Below are 17,988 nucleotides of genomic sequence, written 5' to 3' on the forward strand. Positions count from 1 at the left end.
TTGGAGGGCACGGGTGTGTGTGGCCATCGGCAGTATCCCAAGAGAGCACCAGTCTTGGGTTGTGCATCCCACTATCCCGCAAAGACAAGGGAAAGGGGAGCGTTAGGTAGAGGTTTCCTTTCAGCCTTCGGGTGGCGCCCTTGAGCCACAGTGTGGTGGAGACTTGGGCACCTGAGAAGACTGTTCCGATCTGAGGACCTAGGAGAGGACCCTGGGTCCTACCTACTTGGGGTCTGTGTGTGTGGAAGGCGATGCGGGGTGGGGAAGAGTCCGCTCTTGGCGCAGTGGGGCTCCCCGGGGGTGGGGAGAGGCCGGCGGAGGGGAGGGATCTCCTTCAGGACCCACCCCCGCGCCCCGCCCCTGCGCCCAGACACCGTCGGCTCAAAGCTTCAGTTCCCTAAGCCCCAGAGCAACGAAGAAGATATGCCCTGAGGGAAGGGCGAGGAGGATGGCGCTGCGCCCCACACCGTGACCCCAGTCTGTCACCCGCCTCCCGGTCCCTCCCCGCGCTAACTCTCCGGGCGCCCTTGCCGGCCGCGGGCGGAGCTCGATCCGCGGCGCTCGGCGATCCCCGGCCCCCGCCCCTTCCCCTGTCCCTCCTCCCCGGAGCCCCAGGCGGCCGCGACCGCGCCGTTCAGCTCTGCGCGGCGCGAGCAGGTACGTGCGCCTCGGCAGCAGCTCCGGGCCGGGCCGCGAAGGGGGCGGGAGCCGGGGGAAGCGGGGCGGCGGCGGCGGGGCCCGCGCCAGGACCTCCCGGACTGCGCCGCAGCAGATACCCGCGGGCGCCGGCTGCAGGGAGGCGGGTGGGCGCTCGCGGAGGACGCGCCCTCGGCCCGGCCCGCCAGCCGCCAGGCGCCCTCGCCTCCCGCGTGGGGAGGCGGGCAGGGAGGCCCGGTGCAGGTACGCGCGCGGGGAGGGAGCTGCGGGGCCGGCGGAGGCTGAGGGCCCCGGCGCGGAGGGGCGGCGAGGGAGGGCTAGCCTGACCTCGCGGCCCGGCCGAAGGGCATGCGGCCAGGGGACCCGGGCGCACGCCGGTGCTCGCGGAGTCCGGCCTCCCTGGGCCGCTTGGCCGCCCTGTAAACGGCGCCGCCTGACCCGGCCCGCCGGCGTTAGTGGTCAAGGGCAGGAGGTGGGGGTGTGAGCTGCGGACCGGCGGGCAGCCGCGATGCTGGGGCTTCCTGCGCGGAACTTTGGGTATTACAGCGTGGACCTGCGTGTACGTTTGTGCGCGCCCGAGGCTTTGTGTACAACTCGTGCGTGTGTCTATCGATTGGGTTTTGTGAAGCTTCACCCACACCCTCTGTGCGTCTGTCTCCCCGCGTGTGAATGCGGTCGGGTGGGCCCTGGCGGGTCTTGATGGTTCTGGCTTAGGTCTTAGCAGTCCTAGGGGGTGGTTAACTCATGTGTGTATGTGTGTGTGTGTAACCAGCTCTATCCCTTACTGAGGTGTGGGTACCAGTGTGGTCTGCGGATCTGTGGGTAGGTCACACTGTGTGACTTTCCATGTCTGTGGGTGCTGCTACTGGAAAAGGCCCCTGGGGGTGTGAGATGGAACTGGGGTGTGCCTTTCAGGTCCTGCTGGACTGCAGATGAAATTAGAGTGTAACTGGTACACTTGCAGGATATGAACAGTGGAAACTAGCATCTTTGTCTGTTCCTGCTTATGTCTGGGGTAACTAAGCATGTCCTTGTGTAACTGGTGGGTATCAATGAACCTGCGTGTAAGGGACATGGCAGCTCTAGGTGAGAGGGGGGGCTCCTTTTCCTCTGCCCTCTTCTAACTCTGGCATCCTAAGGAAAAAGTTTTGGGTTCCTACCTGGAGAAAGGAGCCCTGCTCCTAGAATTTGGGAGCCTTGGGTTTTGTTTGGGATACGGGGACATCAATGTGCCAGTCTGGGGGGGAAGGGTCCCTGGACCCTCCAGGAGCTCAGTTCTGTGGACGTTGCTGAAGACCATGGGCGGGAGCATGTCTCTACACCTGCTGGGCAGAAACAGTCACTGCTCCTTTGTGGTTGGGCACTCAGGAAAATGTTTTTGGTACCAAGAGTAAAAAAGCCAAGTTTCAGTTTACTGGAAAGTGGGAGCAGTCTGGGCAGAGCCTGGCCCTGAGTGGGTACTGATGTGTGGGAGGAATTGTCTGCTGGGCAGGTTGCCAAGCCATTTCTGAGGACTGGCTATATTCTGAGCCCTGTGCAGGGGGCTGGAACCCAGATGGAATTTAGACATACCCTGCCCTCAAGCTGCTCTTGGTTGCTGTTAAACAGTGGGATAAAGTAGAGAGTCTATTAGTGAGGGCTGGAAGAGCCAGGGATGGAGGGTGGAAGGATGTCACTGGTGCAGGAGTGGTGGGTTTATAGGTTTGTAAGTGATAATTCTTTTTTTTTTTGTATCATTAATCTACAATTATATGGAACATTATGTTTACGAGGCTCCCCCCTTCACCAAGTCCCCCCCCACATACCCCTTCACAGTCACTGTCTATCAGCGTGTAAGTGATAATTCTTAGGGAACTTCTGGCCCCCAAATGCATGCCATGGGATCTTAACCATATTTTATAAAATGGAGATAGTAAAGTCAGTTGGTGAGTGCTATATGAAATAATCCTGAATGAAGTGCCCGCTGTAAGGCCCAACAGGATGGGAAGGTACTCAGTAAACTTTTATTAAACTGGAACTTAGAAAAGAGGAATGTGGTGATAGAAATGGGTTGTAAGTGGAAACAGGCTTTGTACTCAGATGAAAGGCCCTGTGTGTGCCAAGAGGAGGTGTCTGATGCAAGCCCATGTTGGAAGGAAGATCAGAAAGACAGAAAAACGTGCCTTCCTGCACTGAGGCTCTCTGAGTTTTATTCATTCATTCATTTCATTCATTTTTCACTTCATTCATTTGCTCATATTCTCTCTCTCTCTCTCTCTCTCTCTCTCTCTCTCTCTCTCTCTCTCTCACACACACACACACACACAGGGAACCACAAAGCAGTAGAGAATAAACTCAAGCATAGGAATGCAGAGAAACATCTGGAATCATGTGTATGTGTATAGACATGCCAGAGCATGTGAGCCACTCTGCATGAGGGGGTCTCTGTATAGCATGGGGACTTGGGTCTGTGTGCCTTGAGACCCTGGATGTATATACCCCAGGACATTGGTAGGTATGGGGAACAGGGTTCTGTGGGATCAGAATTCTACATGCCAGGTGGGGAAGGGAGCCAAAGTGGTATGAGATGGGGTGAGGGGAGCACTGGATCTGCCTAAGGGAGGACTCCACTGTCAACTCCAGCTGAGTGTGGTTGTAAGGGAATGGGAGCCTAGGGTGGCCAGAATCTTCTGTTTTGCAAGCCAAGTCTGGAATCCAAAGTTTAAAATAGAAAATCTTTTGCCTTTTATATAATGGCAACTACTTCACCAAGAACAAGTGAACAGACCAGAAACAAGAAAAAACAAAACTTCTGTGAGCTATATATGGCTCATGGCTGTAAGTTGGTGTCCTTCAGTGGGAACACACATGTGCAGTCTGTCTGTGCAGGTTTGTGTTCAGTACTAGGGTGGGGTACCTCCTCTTTGAGCAGAGAGTGTCCCCTGCTCCCTTCCCACCTGGCTTCCTCCCCATCTGCTACTTACAGAAAAGCATTTGGCTCTGGCCTCGGTCACGGTTCTCAAATATGCTCCTTCCTCGTTGCCCCCTCAGCCACGGCCATGCCTCACCTGACCATGTCAGACTCCTCCCTGGGCCCCTGGCGTTCACCCTCCTCCTTCCTATCCCATCTGTCCCCCATGCAGCAGCCTGAGAGCTTTCTAAAACCTAGGCAGATGTCGGCACCCCCTGCCCCAACACCTCTCCTCCCTGGTTCCCTGACCTAGCTTTCGGTCCTCTAAGTGCTGGTCCCCGCTGGCCTCTGAGGCACTGCTATCCAGAATGTCCTCATCCCCTGTCACTGCTGGGGGTTTCCCCTCAACCTCTGAGGTCTGGCTCAAATGCCACCAGCTCCTAGAAGCTTCCCTGACTTTCTCCTCTTTGTTCCCACAGCATTTTCATCATCTCTGCCCCCTCCCCTATCCCCTGGGGACTTAAACACATTATTTTATGAAATCCTCACATCAACTCTATGAGGGAGGCATTTTGCTTATTCCCATTTAACAGATGAGAAAATTGAGTCTGGAGAGGTCACATCACTTGCCCAAGCTCAAATGGTAAAGCTGGGGTTTGAACATGGTATCGACTGTACCTACAGTCCCTCCATCATCATAATAGCTCAGTGCTGATACTTGCTGAGCACTTATAGTTCTGAGCACATTATATGTATTATCTCAATCTCTACATCCACCCTGTTAAGTAGGGAATACTATGTTATTGTCATTTAACAGAGAGAGAAACTGAGGCCCAGAGAGGAAAAGAGAATTTCCCAAAGCCACATGCCAGCCAGTGGTGAAGAGGGGTCCTAGCACAGAGTGGATTGCACTGCTTGGTCATTGTCTGACTCCTTCCTCACCCTCTGTCTGGAGGCTCCTCGGGGTGGGAACTCTGCCCAACTCACCTTGACATCGCTCAGGGCCAACTGATCTCTGGCACTAGCAGGCTCTTGGTAGGTTTGCTAAATTCGACTGACTTTCTGTTTTCTCTTCTAGCTGCCAAGGGGCCAAGGGATGAGCGGGGCCCTCCTTCCCAATGGCATCTCCCCCTGGTCTGGAACTGAAGACACTGAGCAATGGTCCCCGGGCCCCAAGGAGACCAGCTCCTCTGGGCCCAGTGGCCCCACCTCGGGAGGGTGTGGAGAATGCCTGCTTCTCCTCAGAGGAGTGTGAGACCCATTTCCAGAATCCTGGGGATGCCGGACTGGGCAGCTCCTTCAGCACCCCCGAGGGTGTCCCCTCGCAGCCCCGATCCCAGCGGGACGATCTGTCTCTGCGTTCAGAAGAGGGGCCAGGCCTGGAGCCTGTGAGCCGCCCAGTGGATTATGGCTTTGTTTCTGCTCTGGTTTTTCTGGTGAGTGGGATCCTCCTTGTGGTGACAGCATACGCCATCCCCCGAGAGGCCCGTGTCAACCCGGACACAGTGACAGCACGGGAGATGGAACGCCTAGAGATGTACTATGCCCGCCTGGGCTCCCACCTGGACAAGTGCATCATTGCGGGCTTGGGGCTGCTCACAGTGGGCGGCATGCTCTTATCTGTGTTGTTGATGGTCTCCCTGTGCAAGGGTGAGCTGTACCGCCGGCCGACCTTCGTTCCTGGCAGGGGCTCCAGGAAGACCTATGGCTCCATTAACCTGCGCATGAGACAGCTCAATGGGGACGGGGGCCAGGCCCTGGTGGAGAATGAAGCTGTCCAGGTCTCAGAGACCAGCCACACCCTCCAGGGGTCTTAAGTAAGAGCCCACCCTATCTGGCTGCTTCAGCTTCAGGTCTACAAGGCCCCCAAAGGCCTGGGGTTTCAGACTGAGCTCCACAGAGGGCCCTGTGGAAGGAGTCTTCGGTGCCTGATGGGGAGCCTGGGGGGCCTGGTCCAGGCTGTACTCAGGAGAGCAGCCCCCTGCTCTGTTTTGTGGCTTCAGGTTTTGCATAAGGTTTTGTTTGGAGGATGGCTTCTGCTGCTAAAAATACAAAAGTTTGGAAACTGCTGCCCTTGGAGGATGAGGTTTCTTGGCATTTCCGAGGACTGGGAGTTGTTTAAAAGGCTGCCCATCCTGTTCCTCATGCCTTGGGGAATTCTGGGAGCCTCATTAGCAAAGTGTGGGTGTTGGGCAGTCTTGGAGGGACCCCTTTCATTCCTGACCATCTAAGGTGGGAGGTGGCTTCACAATGAAGGGAGAAGTCAGCACTGGGGTGCTCCTTTCTCCAGGCCTCGGTCCCCTTGACTATGAGGCAAGAGGGTGGAACTAGATGACCCCTGGGGCCCCTCCAGTTCTGCTCTGGGAATGGGAGCCCAGTGTCTGCCTCTGGCCACTCCTTCAGGAGGTGAGTGTCTGGCAGGTGCTGATCATTTTCTGGTGCTGGGTAGCCCTCCTGTCAGCCAGTTGGCAGCTTGCAGGGTCCTGCTGAAGAGCTCCTCAAGTCCCCTGGTTAGGCTGGGTTAAATCCAAAGCTTTCCATAGCCTGGTTTTGGTCTTGGAATCAAATTACCTGCAGTGACTAGATCTCTGCACACATTTTGCAAAGTCAGTTGCACAGTTTTCACCTTCCAACTCCTTGGACAAGAGGGATCATTTATATAAGAAAAGGTACGGGCTTTGTCGTATTTCTGGGGATACATTGTGGCCTTCATCACCTCCCCACCCTCAATGGTGTGTTTCTGGGCCATGACCATATTCTGGTAGCAGAAAAAATTTTTTTAATGCTGAATCTGTAACCTCCTCCCATCCCACCTTAGCAGTAAAATGCAGCCCCCATTTATTTGAGGAGAAAGCAGGTACATTCTGATGGTCTGGAAACTCCGGCTACATTGATCGCTGTTCTACTTCCCTTGTGGAGTCTCCAGGCTCCATCTAGACTCTCTTTAAACTACTGACAGGGAAAGAAAGTGGGCCTGGTGAGCAAGGTATTTCAGGACTGGGAGAGGTACCATCCACTCTGAATGGCCCTAAGGTGGCTTTGAGAGCTCATGCCTTCTCGGAACTGGGGTGAAGATCCTAAATGGGCCATTTCTGTGAGTCCCTGACCCCATGAAGGTCCTACTTACTCCATTTCAGTTGGCCATGTGGGCCAAGGATCCTGTATTCTGGGGATGGAAGGGTGGAGTGGGCATGGGGTCTGTCCTGCTTAGAGCAGCCCTGATTAGCTGTAACTGAGCCTTCAGTCTGGTGAGTTGAACATCTGGGCAGTGTAACATCACAGCTCCTATGATGGATCAAATATCTGCTCCTGCTGGCAGGCTTTGCCAAGGACAGAGGGCTAGGGGAGGGCTGGAGGGGACAAGGGCTGTTCAGTTTGGCCTGCCAGGTGCTGTTCTGGGTGTGGAAGGGGTGTGGTTTGAAAAGAACAAAGCCTCAAGATGGTGAAAGATCCACAAGTCCAGGGCTTCCACTGTTGTTCCAGTCTCTCCCAGGCTTTAAGTGAGGAGTGGATGCAGAGAGTGGCAAGAGCTGTTCTGGGTAAACTACAGTGAATTGAACATCTCAAATGATGGGCTAAGGCCTTTCAAATCCATGATGATAATAATAAAAATATAAATATAAATCCAAGCCTACGGATTACTGTGCCTGTGGGGGACTCATTTGGATACTAACCCTGTTGAATGGATGCATCTGGGACCATCAATTCGTATCAGTTTAAATGCGATGAATTGTATTTAGGGGCTAAATGTGTTAGAAGATTAAATCCCAGGAATCTCAGGTTTTCTCAAAGCCAGAGAAGCCTGCCTTGCATCCTAATGTAGAAACTCCTTTAGAAAATGTGCATAATGGATTGAGGCAGTCATTACCTTGTCAGTGAATTAAGAAAGCTTGAAAAATGCCAGAAACATTTCCCCAAGACTGCAGCTGAGATCTCCCAGCTGGTGGATCAGAAGCAGGGTTAGGAAGGAAGGAGTCAGGAAGGAGCATGGCATAGGTTGCTGAGAACTTTCCTTGCAGGCTTTTTGGGGGCAGGTGTGGAGTGGCCCAGGGGACCCTGTGGTTGCTGGAACTTGCCTTACCTCCAGGAACCGCCTCTTCCATCCAATGCTACTAGAGTCTCCAAACCTTGTTTTACCTGGTGTATCAGAACAGATACTGATTTTGTACTGGTAAAACCTGGGTATGAATCCAGGCTTTGTGGCCTTGGGCAGGTTATTCCACCTCTCTGAGTATGGTTTTCTTATCTGTGAGGTGGGAGGACTGAAAGCCCCCCTCTGTTTGCAGGGCTGGGTGGCAGTGGGGACAAGATAAAGAACCCCCTCATACCTATGTGAGGTCCACCACATAGGGATCCCCCTCCTTGCTCGTCTCAGCTGGGGATAGGGGGTTAGGCCTAAAACCTCGGGGTCAGCTATCCAGTCTTTTCTCACTCCCCGCATCCTACCTATCAGCAGGTCTTGTTGGTTTTGCCCACACTGGGCCACAACTGCCTCACTCCAGTAGCTCACTGGTGTCCTAATTTCTCTTCTGTCTTCCCTCTGCCCCTGGTTCATCCTCCACTCTGCAGCCAGATTTTGTTAAAACGTTAGTTGGGTCCGGTCATTCCTCTGTTCAGCACCCTCCCAGGGCTCACTGTCACTCCATGCCAAAGCAAAAACCCTTACCCTGGCCAGAGGTGGATTTACCATCCAGACCCCTCACTGGGGCAGGCCCCTTCCAAAGCTCTGAGTGAAATTTTTATTTGTAATTTTGATTTTATTTAATGATAGGCCCTTAAATTGCATAAGCTTCAGGCTCCCCCAAACCTGGGTCCATCTCTCACATCGACCTCCTGAATCCCTACACAATCTGGCCCCGTTGCCTCTCTGACTTTATGTCCCACCTCTTGCCTCTGCTCACTCCATTCGAGCCACACTTGCCTCCTTGCTGTCCCTCAGCCTTGCCAGACACGCTTCCACCTTGGGGCCTTTGCACTTGCTGCTCTGTCTGGAAGGCCCTCCCCCTCAGCATCTGCAAGGCCCACTCCCCCACCTCCTTAGGGCTGTCACCTTCTCAGTGAGGCCTTTGCTGACCATCTATTTAAATTTGCACCCCTCCCCCCACCAGCTTCAGTCCCTCTTCTCCTTCCTTGCTTTGTTTTCTCCGGAGCACTGATCACACCCAGCAGACTGTGTCCTGTACTTACTCATTCTCTCTCTCCCACCACTCCCTGCTGGATTGCATTCTCCATGGGGGCTGCCATTTTGGCCTCCTAGTATGCCCAGTATTAAAACAGTTTTGACACATCATTGAATGAATAAATGAAACAGAAGTTTTCTCTGTCTGCTGTAGCAGGGCCCTGTGCAGGGTCCCGAGGCCCTACCTCCTGGAGCCCCCACTAGGAGTAAGAGGCAGTCACGAAGTTCAGGTGGCTGGAAGTATTGAAATAGCTTATTTTGTCTCTGGAACGTGAAGTTGGAGCTTGGAAACCTATCTGCCTTCCCATCCTGCCTCTCCCTCACTCAAAGACCTCGAGTGTCCAGGCCTGGGCCTTTGTAACCCCACTGTCCATCATCATATCTGCTCACTTACCTCAGGCATGAGTCTCCAAGCTGAAAATGCCTGCTACCTGAGACTCCACCATTATTTCTCCCTTCAGAATAAGCATTACCTTCTCTGGGATTCTCTTTAAAATGTCCTCCTCTTTGAATGTGTACACCTACACATACACACACATGCAGGAGCACACACCTGTGCATATGTACCCACATTCATGTGCACATACCTTGTGCATGAATACTCACATATGCCTGCGCACTCACACACACACATGCACACTCACACACACACACACACACACACATGCACACTCACACACACACACACACACACACAGCTTTCTCTTGTCTGCTGACCTAACTTACAAGCTAAGGACACATAATCAGTTGAAGCAGCTCTAAGTCAGGGCAACATCTGGATTAGTGATAACGTTTCCTCTTTCTCCAGAAGCCAAAGGTCTTGGGGATCTTGGGATTCTAACCTCATAGCAACAGTCAAATCTCAAGTCTCTCTTTTCTAGGTTAGGCTAGTATCTGTGTCCTTCCAATTCCTCACTTGGAATGGAGCAGGGGATGTCTAAGGAGCAAACACATTTTGGGAGGGAACTGTGTGGTCCTGTGCTAGGAACCAGGTGAGTCAGGTCCTGCAGATCCCCTCTTCCCTATGGGCCTTTGGGCAAATCATTCCCATTCTCTGGTCCTCCAGATTTAAATTGTAAGCCTTCCCAGTCTGCCTTCTCCAGGGACAAAGGAGATCAGGAAACACAAGTAGAAGGCTTTCCAAAGTAAAGAGCATGGTGCCCTATGTCTGGAGAGCTTTGGAGGGGCAGGAGTGGGTGGAAGCCTTATGAAGATGCCACAAGAGGTGGAGTGCTGTCTCCGGGTTCTGTCGGGGAGGAAAGGAGAGAAGATGCCCTCCAGTGGGGCCTGTGGTTTCTCTGGGAGAGAGAGTGGACGCCTGATGTCCTCAAGAAGGAAAATCTCAGCTAAAGGAAAGAGTAGTTTGTGAGACCTTGCCCTAGTTGGAGTGAGTGTGCCTTGTCAGTGGAGATATGTCAGCATTTGCTGGTTTGGGACATCTTTAGAGGTGGAGCATGGGGTTGGTAGGAGTCAAGAGGCTCTCCAAGCTTCCAACCCCCTTCTTTGAGGCGAGTCAATGTCCCAGTGGCCAGAGCCTAGCTCAGAACAATAGGAACCCTGGTACTGCTGTGTCTTCTTATCTTTGGCCCAAACACCCTCTTCCCCCAATCATTCCTCTCCCTGGGTCAGGTTGTTCATGAGCAGGTTGGAAGGCCCAGGCTATCTGAATGCTGCAGAAGGTGGCAGGGCTACCTTCCTCCTTCCAGGGGACCATGCACTTCTGAGCTTTCCCTCTACTCAAATCTCAGAGGGATTGGGGGCCAGGCCCCTTTTGGGTGGGGGGGTCCACTGAGGATCGTCCATCAGATAAGAGTATAAGGGCACTGGCTCCAAAGTCTGATTGCCTGGATGCTTGGTGGATGCCTAATGCCCCTGAGCCTCTGTTTTCTTATCTATGAAATAATGCCTCCCCTGTGAGGCATAGTGAGCAGTAAATAAGATAACCTATAAAGCACTTAGCAGAGTGCCTGGCACTTCATAATCACTCCATATGTTAACTATTCACGTTCATTCGCTCACAACTAATCTGCAGTCTTTCTTGGACGAGACGCTTTGCGGACTCACAGCTCCTGCTCTTAAATTGGTCACAGATTATCTGGGGGAAATCGGACAGTGCACAGTGGGCTATATGTGTGTGGGGGGGATGGGGTTTGGGGGCTGCAGAGGAGGTAACTGATTGAGCTGGGTTCAGAAAAGGCCTTCCTGGAAGGGATGATTTTTAATAGGAGTCTTAAACAGTGAGGCAGTATCCAGTGTGGGGTGAATGGGGAGCAGGAAAGGTATTGCAAGCAGGAGCTCAGAGGCATAAAACAGCCTGTTGTGTACTGGGGAGGGGGCAGTGGTGGGAGTAAGGTGTGCACATTCTGTGCCGGACTGTTGAGATGAGGCACGCTGAAGGGCAGGATGTCATTGTGGGGGCTTTCATGTCATCGTCTATCAAATGGGGACAACCACAGTCCTTAATTCATAGGGTTAGGAGGACTGAGCTCATACTGCATATTGTATAGTGCATAGCACAGGGCCTGGTATGTGGTGAGAGCTCACTCTCAGCCATTATTGGTGCTTGCAGATGTGCATGGCAGGAAGAATCTTCTGAAGGCAGATGTAAAGCAGGGATGACACTGGCACTGGGGAGGTCAGTCCGTGGGACCGTGGTCTCCAGCTGCATTGGACATGACCTCAAGCTCCAGGCCTCCACCTTGACAGCCCATTCCTTCTGGGTCTGGAGCCATCAAGGTGAGGTGACAGCTGCTGCTCTCTCCTGGGCCTAGGGGAGCATTAGTGAGCAGAAGGATCTATCTTCTGGCAGGAAAGCTGGCCCTAGGGGAGCAGAGAGGACAGGGGAGGATGGCAGCTACCATGCCAATCTCTTCCCAGGTGGCCAGGCATCTGCCTTGACTTAGGGTCAAGAGCATCAGAAAAAACCATCTCTTTCCCTTTTCTAGCTCTTCTCTTCCCCTGAGGTCTCCCTGTTCTTCCTTTTTGTTTCCTCTCTTGTGTTCACATCTCCTTTGACTGAAGCCATCTGGGGGTTAGGTGCCCATAGGTGAGTTGTTACTATTGCTGACTTACTTGTCAGCTACCTGACTCCTCCCATCAAAGATGAAAGCAGGGGCCCTACTGCAAATAACTACAGGGCTCAGCAGGTGACACTCATGAATGAGGCATGTAGCTGTGGACAGTGGTGGCAGGATTAAAGAGGGGCTTGCTTCAGCTCTGGCTGGCTATTGCTCTGTGGTGGATGGGTTCAGGTTTGCCACAGCTCCTGACTTTTCCAAGAACAGCTGGACATCTGGACCTTTGTGTGGGTAAAAGGATGCTGGAAGGGATGATCCCACTGCCTGAGAATTGTGGCAGGCCAAAACTGAGGACGAGGGAGTATCCAAAGAGATGCCAATTGCTGGGGCCAGAAATCCAGCCTCTCCCTCTGCCCAGGGCTTACTAAGTCACTCACAGAGATGAGGGTGCCCTCAAGAAGTGGGCTGGCCTCTGCCTCCCAGCTGGAGGCTTGCTGAACTGCAAGGCCTGCATTTACACCTACCGGCTCATGTAAACCTCACCACCACCTTGGAGAGTGTGTGCTGTCATTACTTCCATTTTGCAGATGAGGAAATTGAGGCACAGGCAGATTACACAACTTGCCCAAGATCACACAAGCTGGCAGGGCTGCCCATCCAAGGATCCTTCTTTCTTGCAACAAAGATTTGAGCACAATTCTCTGCTGGCTTTGGAGATACAGTACTGGGCAGATGAAAAACATAAGGAGAGTGTTTTCAAGAGGTGTTGAAATGTTTCTTTTGGAATGGAAGGGTGTTTGTGAGTATGGAAATGAGGCCAGTTTCTGGCCTGGAGAATTTCTGATGAGCGAGGCTCATGGAAATAGCCTGTGCTGGCTTGAAGGGACAGGGGTGTTGGGGATCACGGAGGAAGGGCAGTCCTGCATCCAAGTGCTCTGAGGCCCATAAAGGTTTCACTTGAAGGACCCTGTTGTTGGAGGGGCTCCTAGTGTTAATGTAAGGAGGTGAGAGGAGGCTGGGGCCTTGGGAGGCACAGGTGGCTATATAGCCCAGCACACTACCTCAAGAAGCAGGTGGGCTGTGGGCCTCAAGTGGCCTGGACAGGGACTCCCCTACTCCTGAGGGTCTAGAACATAGCTCTCACCAGCCCCCAAAACTATGCATACTGTCTACTGCATCAAACAAACAAAACCCCGAGCCCCCAAAACCACCCTGTGTGAATTAGAGCAACAGCACCTCCCCCTACCCCATCACACTGTCAGCGAAGATAGTTCATTTTTCTCCCTTCCTCCCCTCTACCCCACCGGTGGAGGAACAAGGGTACAAGAGATCTTGGAACTGGACATGAGTTGGAAAGTTTTAGACTGGACTGAGTTTGAAAAGCAGAGTGGCCAGTTAGTTGTTGGTTGGTCCTTAGATGGTAAGATGAAAAAGGGGGATTTGACAAAGAACAGTTTGATAAAAAGCAAAAAACACTTCTTGTTGTACATTTTGATGAACCAGTTATCCATTATACACATTAGATCATCCAAGTTTTAAATGAAATAGTGTTCTTCCTGTGCCAGGCACCCTTCTGGATATTGACATCTACTAGCTCATTTAAACCTCACCACCATCTTAGATATGTGCTATCCTTACTTCCACTTTACAGATGGGGAAGCTGAGGCTCAGGTAGACTAAATAACTTGCCCAAGGTCACACAGCTGGTAAATAGCAGTCAAGACTCAAATTTAATAACATGCCATCATGCATCTTACCAAATTTAATAACACACAAGCCAGTCAGAACATGTTTGTGGATAGATCTGGGCTGTGGACTGCCACTTTAAGGCTTGTGGTTTAAATGTGAGTTGGGAAGCTCTGTGAAAGGATGTGCTGGACTTGGTCAGGCCCATGGATCTCACAGAAGAGCAGGACCTTGGAGATGGTCGAGTCCACCTTTATCCCCATTTTACTGAGGGGCAAGACTTGCTCAGGGTCAACATGTTTTAGGTCCCCTGCCTGTTCCTTTCTTCATCACAGGCTTCTTTCTTGAATTTATGTCCTGGGAACCAAGAAGCCTATAGGATGAAGCCGTGCTTCTCTCATTCTAATCTGAAGAAGAGGGGGAAGGCAGGGCTCTGTCTTTGAGGTAGGATACCTAGGTCCAGGTCCCCTTCTCTTAGGGATGTCTTTCTGTCCCCAGGATTGGGCCATCTTGAATTGGGGAGCAGCCGACACTGACCTACCTTGGCCTAACAGCTGCCTATCAGTGCATGAAGGGTGGGTGCTGACCAGGGTGCTGAATCTGTATGGAGCCTTCCTGTTAATGCTCAGCCTAGCTGTGAAGGGATGGGGAAAGGAAGGAGACTCTTATTTTTGTCATTTAGGGACCAACACAACTATTTTGGGCAGTGTTTAGTGGGAAAACCCCGAAGCTAGGATTTCTATGGCATCTGTGACCTTGGGAAGGTCACTTAATTCCCTGGGACCTGCTTTTTCATCTGTTCAGTGGGGAGAGTAGCTCCCATCCTGCTAAACTCAGCAGGCAGAGGCAAGAATCACTCGGGGCTGGGTGACAGTTCTGTGCAGCCAAGCCCAGCTCTGGGGCCCAGTAAAGCCTTGCAGGAGTTCACCCTACAGAGGGGCTTCACGGGCCTGCTTCTTCCTTTGTGGAATGGGTGTTGTGCTAGGTGGTTTCAGATGTTCTGGGTGCTTTGGCTGTAGATGAAGTGCTCAGAAACATGATACACGTTTCACAAACAGGATGATTTAGGAGTCTTAAGACTATCCCGGGGATTTTGCAGCATTATTCCTTTCTCACACTAGTCCTCATTTGGTTTTCCAGCTTCAGGAATTGGTTTTGCACAGGGATCCATGCTTCTCAGCTGGAGAGGGTATGGGGTCTGGGTACAGCAGTTCTACAAAGGAGTATGGGCTTTAAAACCAGGTTGACCCAGGTTCCCATCATGGTTCTGCCACCCCTAAAGGGGCAAGCCCAGCTCAACCAATGCTGCTAACAGTGTTTACCATGGGGTTGGCTAGAGTACTACGTGAGACTAGGAAAAGCCTAGCACACCGTGGGCACCAGATGAATGCCCTCCTCCTGTACTGGAGGGCCGCTTAAGGTTCCCTTCCTCTTGACCTGGAGGCCCCACTGGCACCTGCCAAGCTCCAACTCTCTGGCTATAAAACATTATTTGGCTGGACCTGCAACAATCCCGAAAGTACAGGTGATGCTCATTTTGCAGGGAAGGCCACACACCAGCAAGGAGAGGGCTGGGAGTCACATCTATATCTGCCCCATTCTGAGACTCATGCTTGGCTTTGAGAAAATTACTGGACCTTTCCAAGCCCTCTTTTTCTGGTCTAGAGGGTAGTGTCTCATTATAGTTGTTATGATTTAAAGATAGAATGTATGCTGTTTACCAGGGCACATGCACATTTAAAAGCCTACATGAAACAAATTTCAATGGCCCATGGATGACTGGGAATAGAGTGGATAAGGGAATAAAACTGAAAAAATTAAAATGAGGGGGTTCTTGCATATATTAATTATAATGTGCCATGAACCAAGAAAAGTGGCAGTCCTTTGCACCTGACAGCCAGGTGAAAGAAAAAGATATAGTTTGTACACTGGAGCATCTCAAACTTTAATGTACACATGAATCACCTGAGGAAATGGTTAAAATGCAGATTATCTATTAAGTCGGGGTTGGGCCCAAGATTGTGCATTTCTGATAAGCTCCCGGGTGTTGCAGTTGCCGCTGGTTTGAGCAGCAGGGAGAGTCTTCCCTTCCCTTCTCAGTTCTCAAACTCAGCAGATGAACCATCTAAGAAACTTAGCAAAAATGATACAAAGGTCCTGCCATAGGGATCTGGATCCAGGTGTGTGTTGGGGCCTAGGACATACTGTGCACTTGGAGCAAGCATCTCAGGAGACAAGTAGGCTCAGGTCTGCTGGGGAAGCATGGCTGTGGTACTCACCTGCACCCATCGTGCAGACACAGGAGACTGGCTCACCTGACCTCTGTTCCAGCGTGCCTTCCTGAATGAAGAGGCAGGAAAAAGGAACAAGGACATTTTCCCAAGGACATTTCCCTTGCAGCTTTGGTTTGGGATGTGACAAAGGTTCCAACTTTCCAACTATCAGATGCACTCAGTTAAGCCTAGAACTTGGAACTGAGCTGAGAGGGGGTCATGTGGTAGAATGAAGGACGTTCATTTTCTGGTGCAGATCCAGGCAGCTGTGGTTTGGCTCTGGAGTTTCCTGATCCCTGGATAGGGACAGTGATGATGTGATCTTGCTGATCTCTGTACACAAACCTTTTTTGTTTAAAAAAGCTGAAGTAGTTTCTTTTTACTGCAGCTGAACCCTAGGACTAACACCTCAGCAGGACTCTCCACTCTCTCCTCCCTGTGAACCCTCTCACACTGTCCCTCTCCCAGCACTTCCCTCTGCGGCTGCTCTGGAACATGGCCTTTCCCATGGGCATTCAGTCTCTGTTAGACTGCACCGTCAGCCTAGGCCGGGTGCCCCTGCCCTAGTGGGTGTTCAAACCTCATGCCTTTGCTGCCCTTTGTATTCTGGGGACTGTCCTCAGTCACCTATCTCTCACTGCCCACCATCCTCACTTCCTGCCACTCCTGCGTTTTGACACACCCTCCAGGTCAGATTCAGGGCTAAGCGTAGCTGGAGTGACTGGGGGTCTGCCTTGTGCTACCCAAAGGACCAAGAAGGGCTGAAGACTTGGATGCCTGCTTTTGAATCCCTCCTTTACTGCAAAAGGTCGATACTGGCCTGCAAGGAAGCTGAGCACATGCATGTGGGAGACCTTTCCTCTCAGTGGTGGGTTTTATTGGAACTGTACCAAAGTAGACAAAATTAGGTGACAGAGGACATTGCTCCACAGCTTCTGATTTTCCTTTTGTGGAGAGGCATTGAACAGTAATAGAATGTCATTAATGACAGTAGAAAGGGAGGCCGTGAGGGAAGCTGGGTTACAGTGAGATTTGCTTCCCATTGGGGCTTGCTACCCACTTTCTAACACTTGTCAACAGGTACCAACCATCTAGCACAGGAATATAGTCTCCATTTTGAGCATACTATATTCTTGGACTGCAGGTCTCTCAAGAGACTCATGACTGCACCATGGAGTTTGACAGAAGTTTGAGACTGAGTAGACAGATGCAGGAAGAAACACAGCCAGCTCTAAGAACTGGGGAGGAGACAGGCAAGGAAGAGGACGTGGGAATGTGGGGGCTGCCAGAGATGATCCAAGTGGTCTATGGCACTTCATTAAAAGACAACGATTTGGAACCAGACCTTTACTTATAAACCACTGGATGAACAAAGCAATTTCAAACTAAGAAAAAGTGATGTCATGAACCTCACTAAACTTGTAAAGGTCACGTGAACTTCCCTACAGAGGATCTATCCTGTATCACATCCAGACCAGAACTTTCCCAAGTCAAACCCAACTTCTCTGTGGCTCATTAGCCAAGGTCATCCCAAGGTGGCTATTATCAAACCCATGGGCTGCTTCTCAGGGGTGACTGGCTGTGTTCTCTGCCTTGCTTGGCCCATATCAAAGTTCTAAAAAAAAAAAAAATTAGAGGTCAAAACCACAATGACATACCACTTCACCCTCACTAGAATAAGGTTGGCTATATGGAAGACTAACAAGTCTTGGTGAGGATGTGGAGATACTGGAACCCTCATACCCTACTGGTGGGAATGTAGAATGGTACATTTGCTTTGGAAAACAGTCTGGTAGTTCTGCAAAAAGTTGAAGAGAGTTATCATGTGATCCAGCAATTCCACTCTTAGATATATATACCCAAGAGAACTGAAAATGTATGTCCACACAGAAATTTGTACACAGATGTTCACAAGCATTAGTCATATAGCTGAAAGTGAAAAAAAACCCCAACTGTCCATTAACTGATAAATGTATAAAGAAAATGTGGTATATATACATATGATAGAATATTATTCAGCGATGACAATGAGGTACTGATACATGCTATAGCATGAATGAACCTTGAAAACATTAACTCAAAGAAGGCAGGCACAAAAGGCACATATTGTGTGATTCTACTTATGAGAACTGTCCACAATAGTTAATCTTTAGAGACAGAAAATAGACTGGTTGCCTTGAGCTGGGAAGGTGGGTATGGGATATTTTTTTGTGGTGGTAAAAAGGTTCAGGAATTAGATATGATGACAGATGTACAACACTCTGATTACACTAAAAATCCACTTCA

The 17,988-nt window shown here is 51.2% G+C and overlaps 1 protein-coding gene across 2 annotated transcripts; it reads left to right on the forward strand.

Moving 5' to 3' along the window:
* The first annotated feature begins 361 nt into the window (after positions 1–361).
* TMEM74B (transmembrane protein 74B) lies at positions 362–7,176 on the forward strand. Of its 2 annotated transcripts, none has more exons than XM_036924813.2 (2): positions 362–657; positions 4,626–7,176. In XM_036924813.2, the coding sequence occupies exon 2, from the start codon at positions 4,666–4,668 to the stop codon at positions 5,362–5,364; it is 699 nt and encodes a 232-aa protein (XP_036780708.2). In that variant the 5' UTR covers positions 362–657; positions 4,626–4,665; the 3' UTR covers positions 5,365–7,176. The 2 variants fall into 2 exon arrangements, with proteins under 2 accessions (XP_036780708.2, XP_036780709.2); XM_036924814.2 differs by lacking the exon at positions 362–657 and adding an exon at positions 744–900.
* Positions 7,177–17,988: the final 10,812 nt, after the last annotated feature.

The sequence above is a fragment of the Manis pentadactyla genome, chromosome 5 (genome assembly GCF_030020395.1).
Source record: "Manis pentadactyla isolate mManPen7 chromosome 5, mManPen7.hap1, whole genome shotgun sequence".
Taxonomy (NCBI): Eukaryota; Metazoa; Chordata; class Mammalia; order Pholidota; family Manidae; genus Manis; species Manis pentadactyla.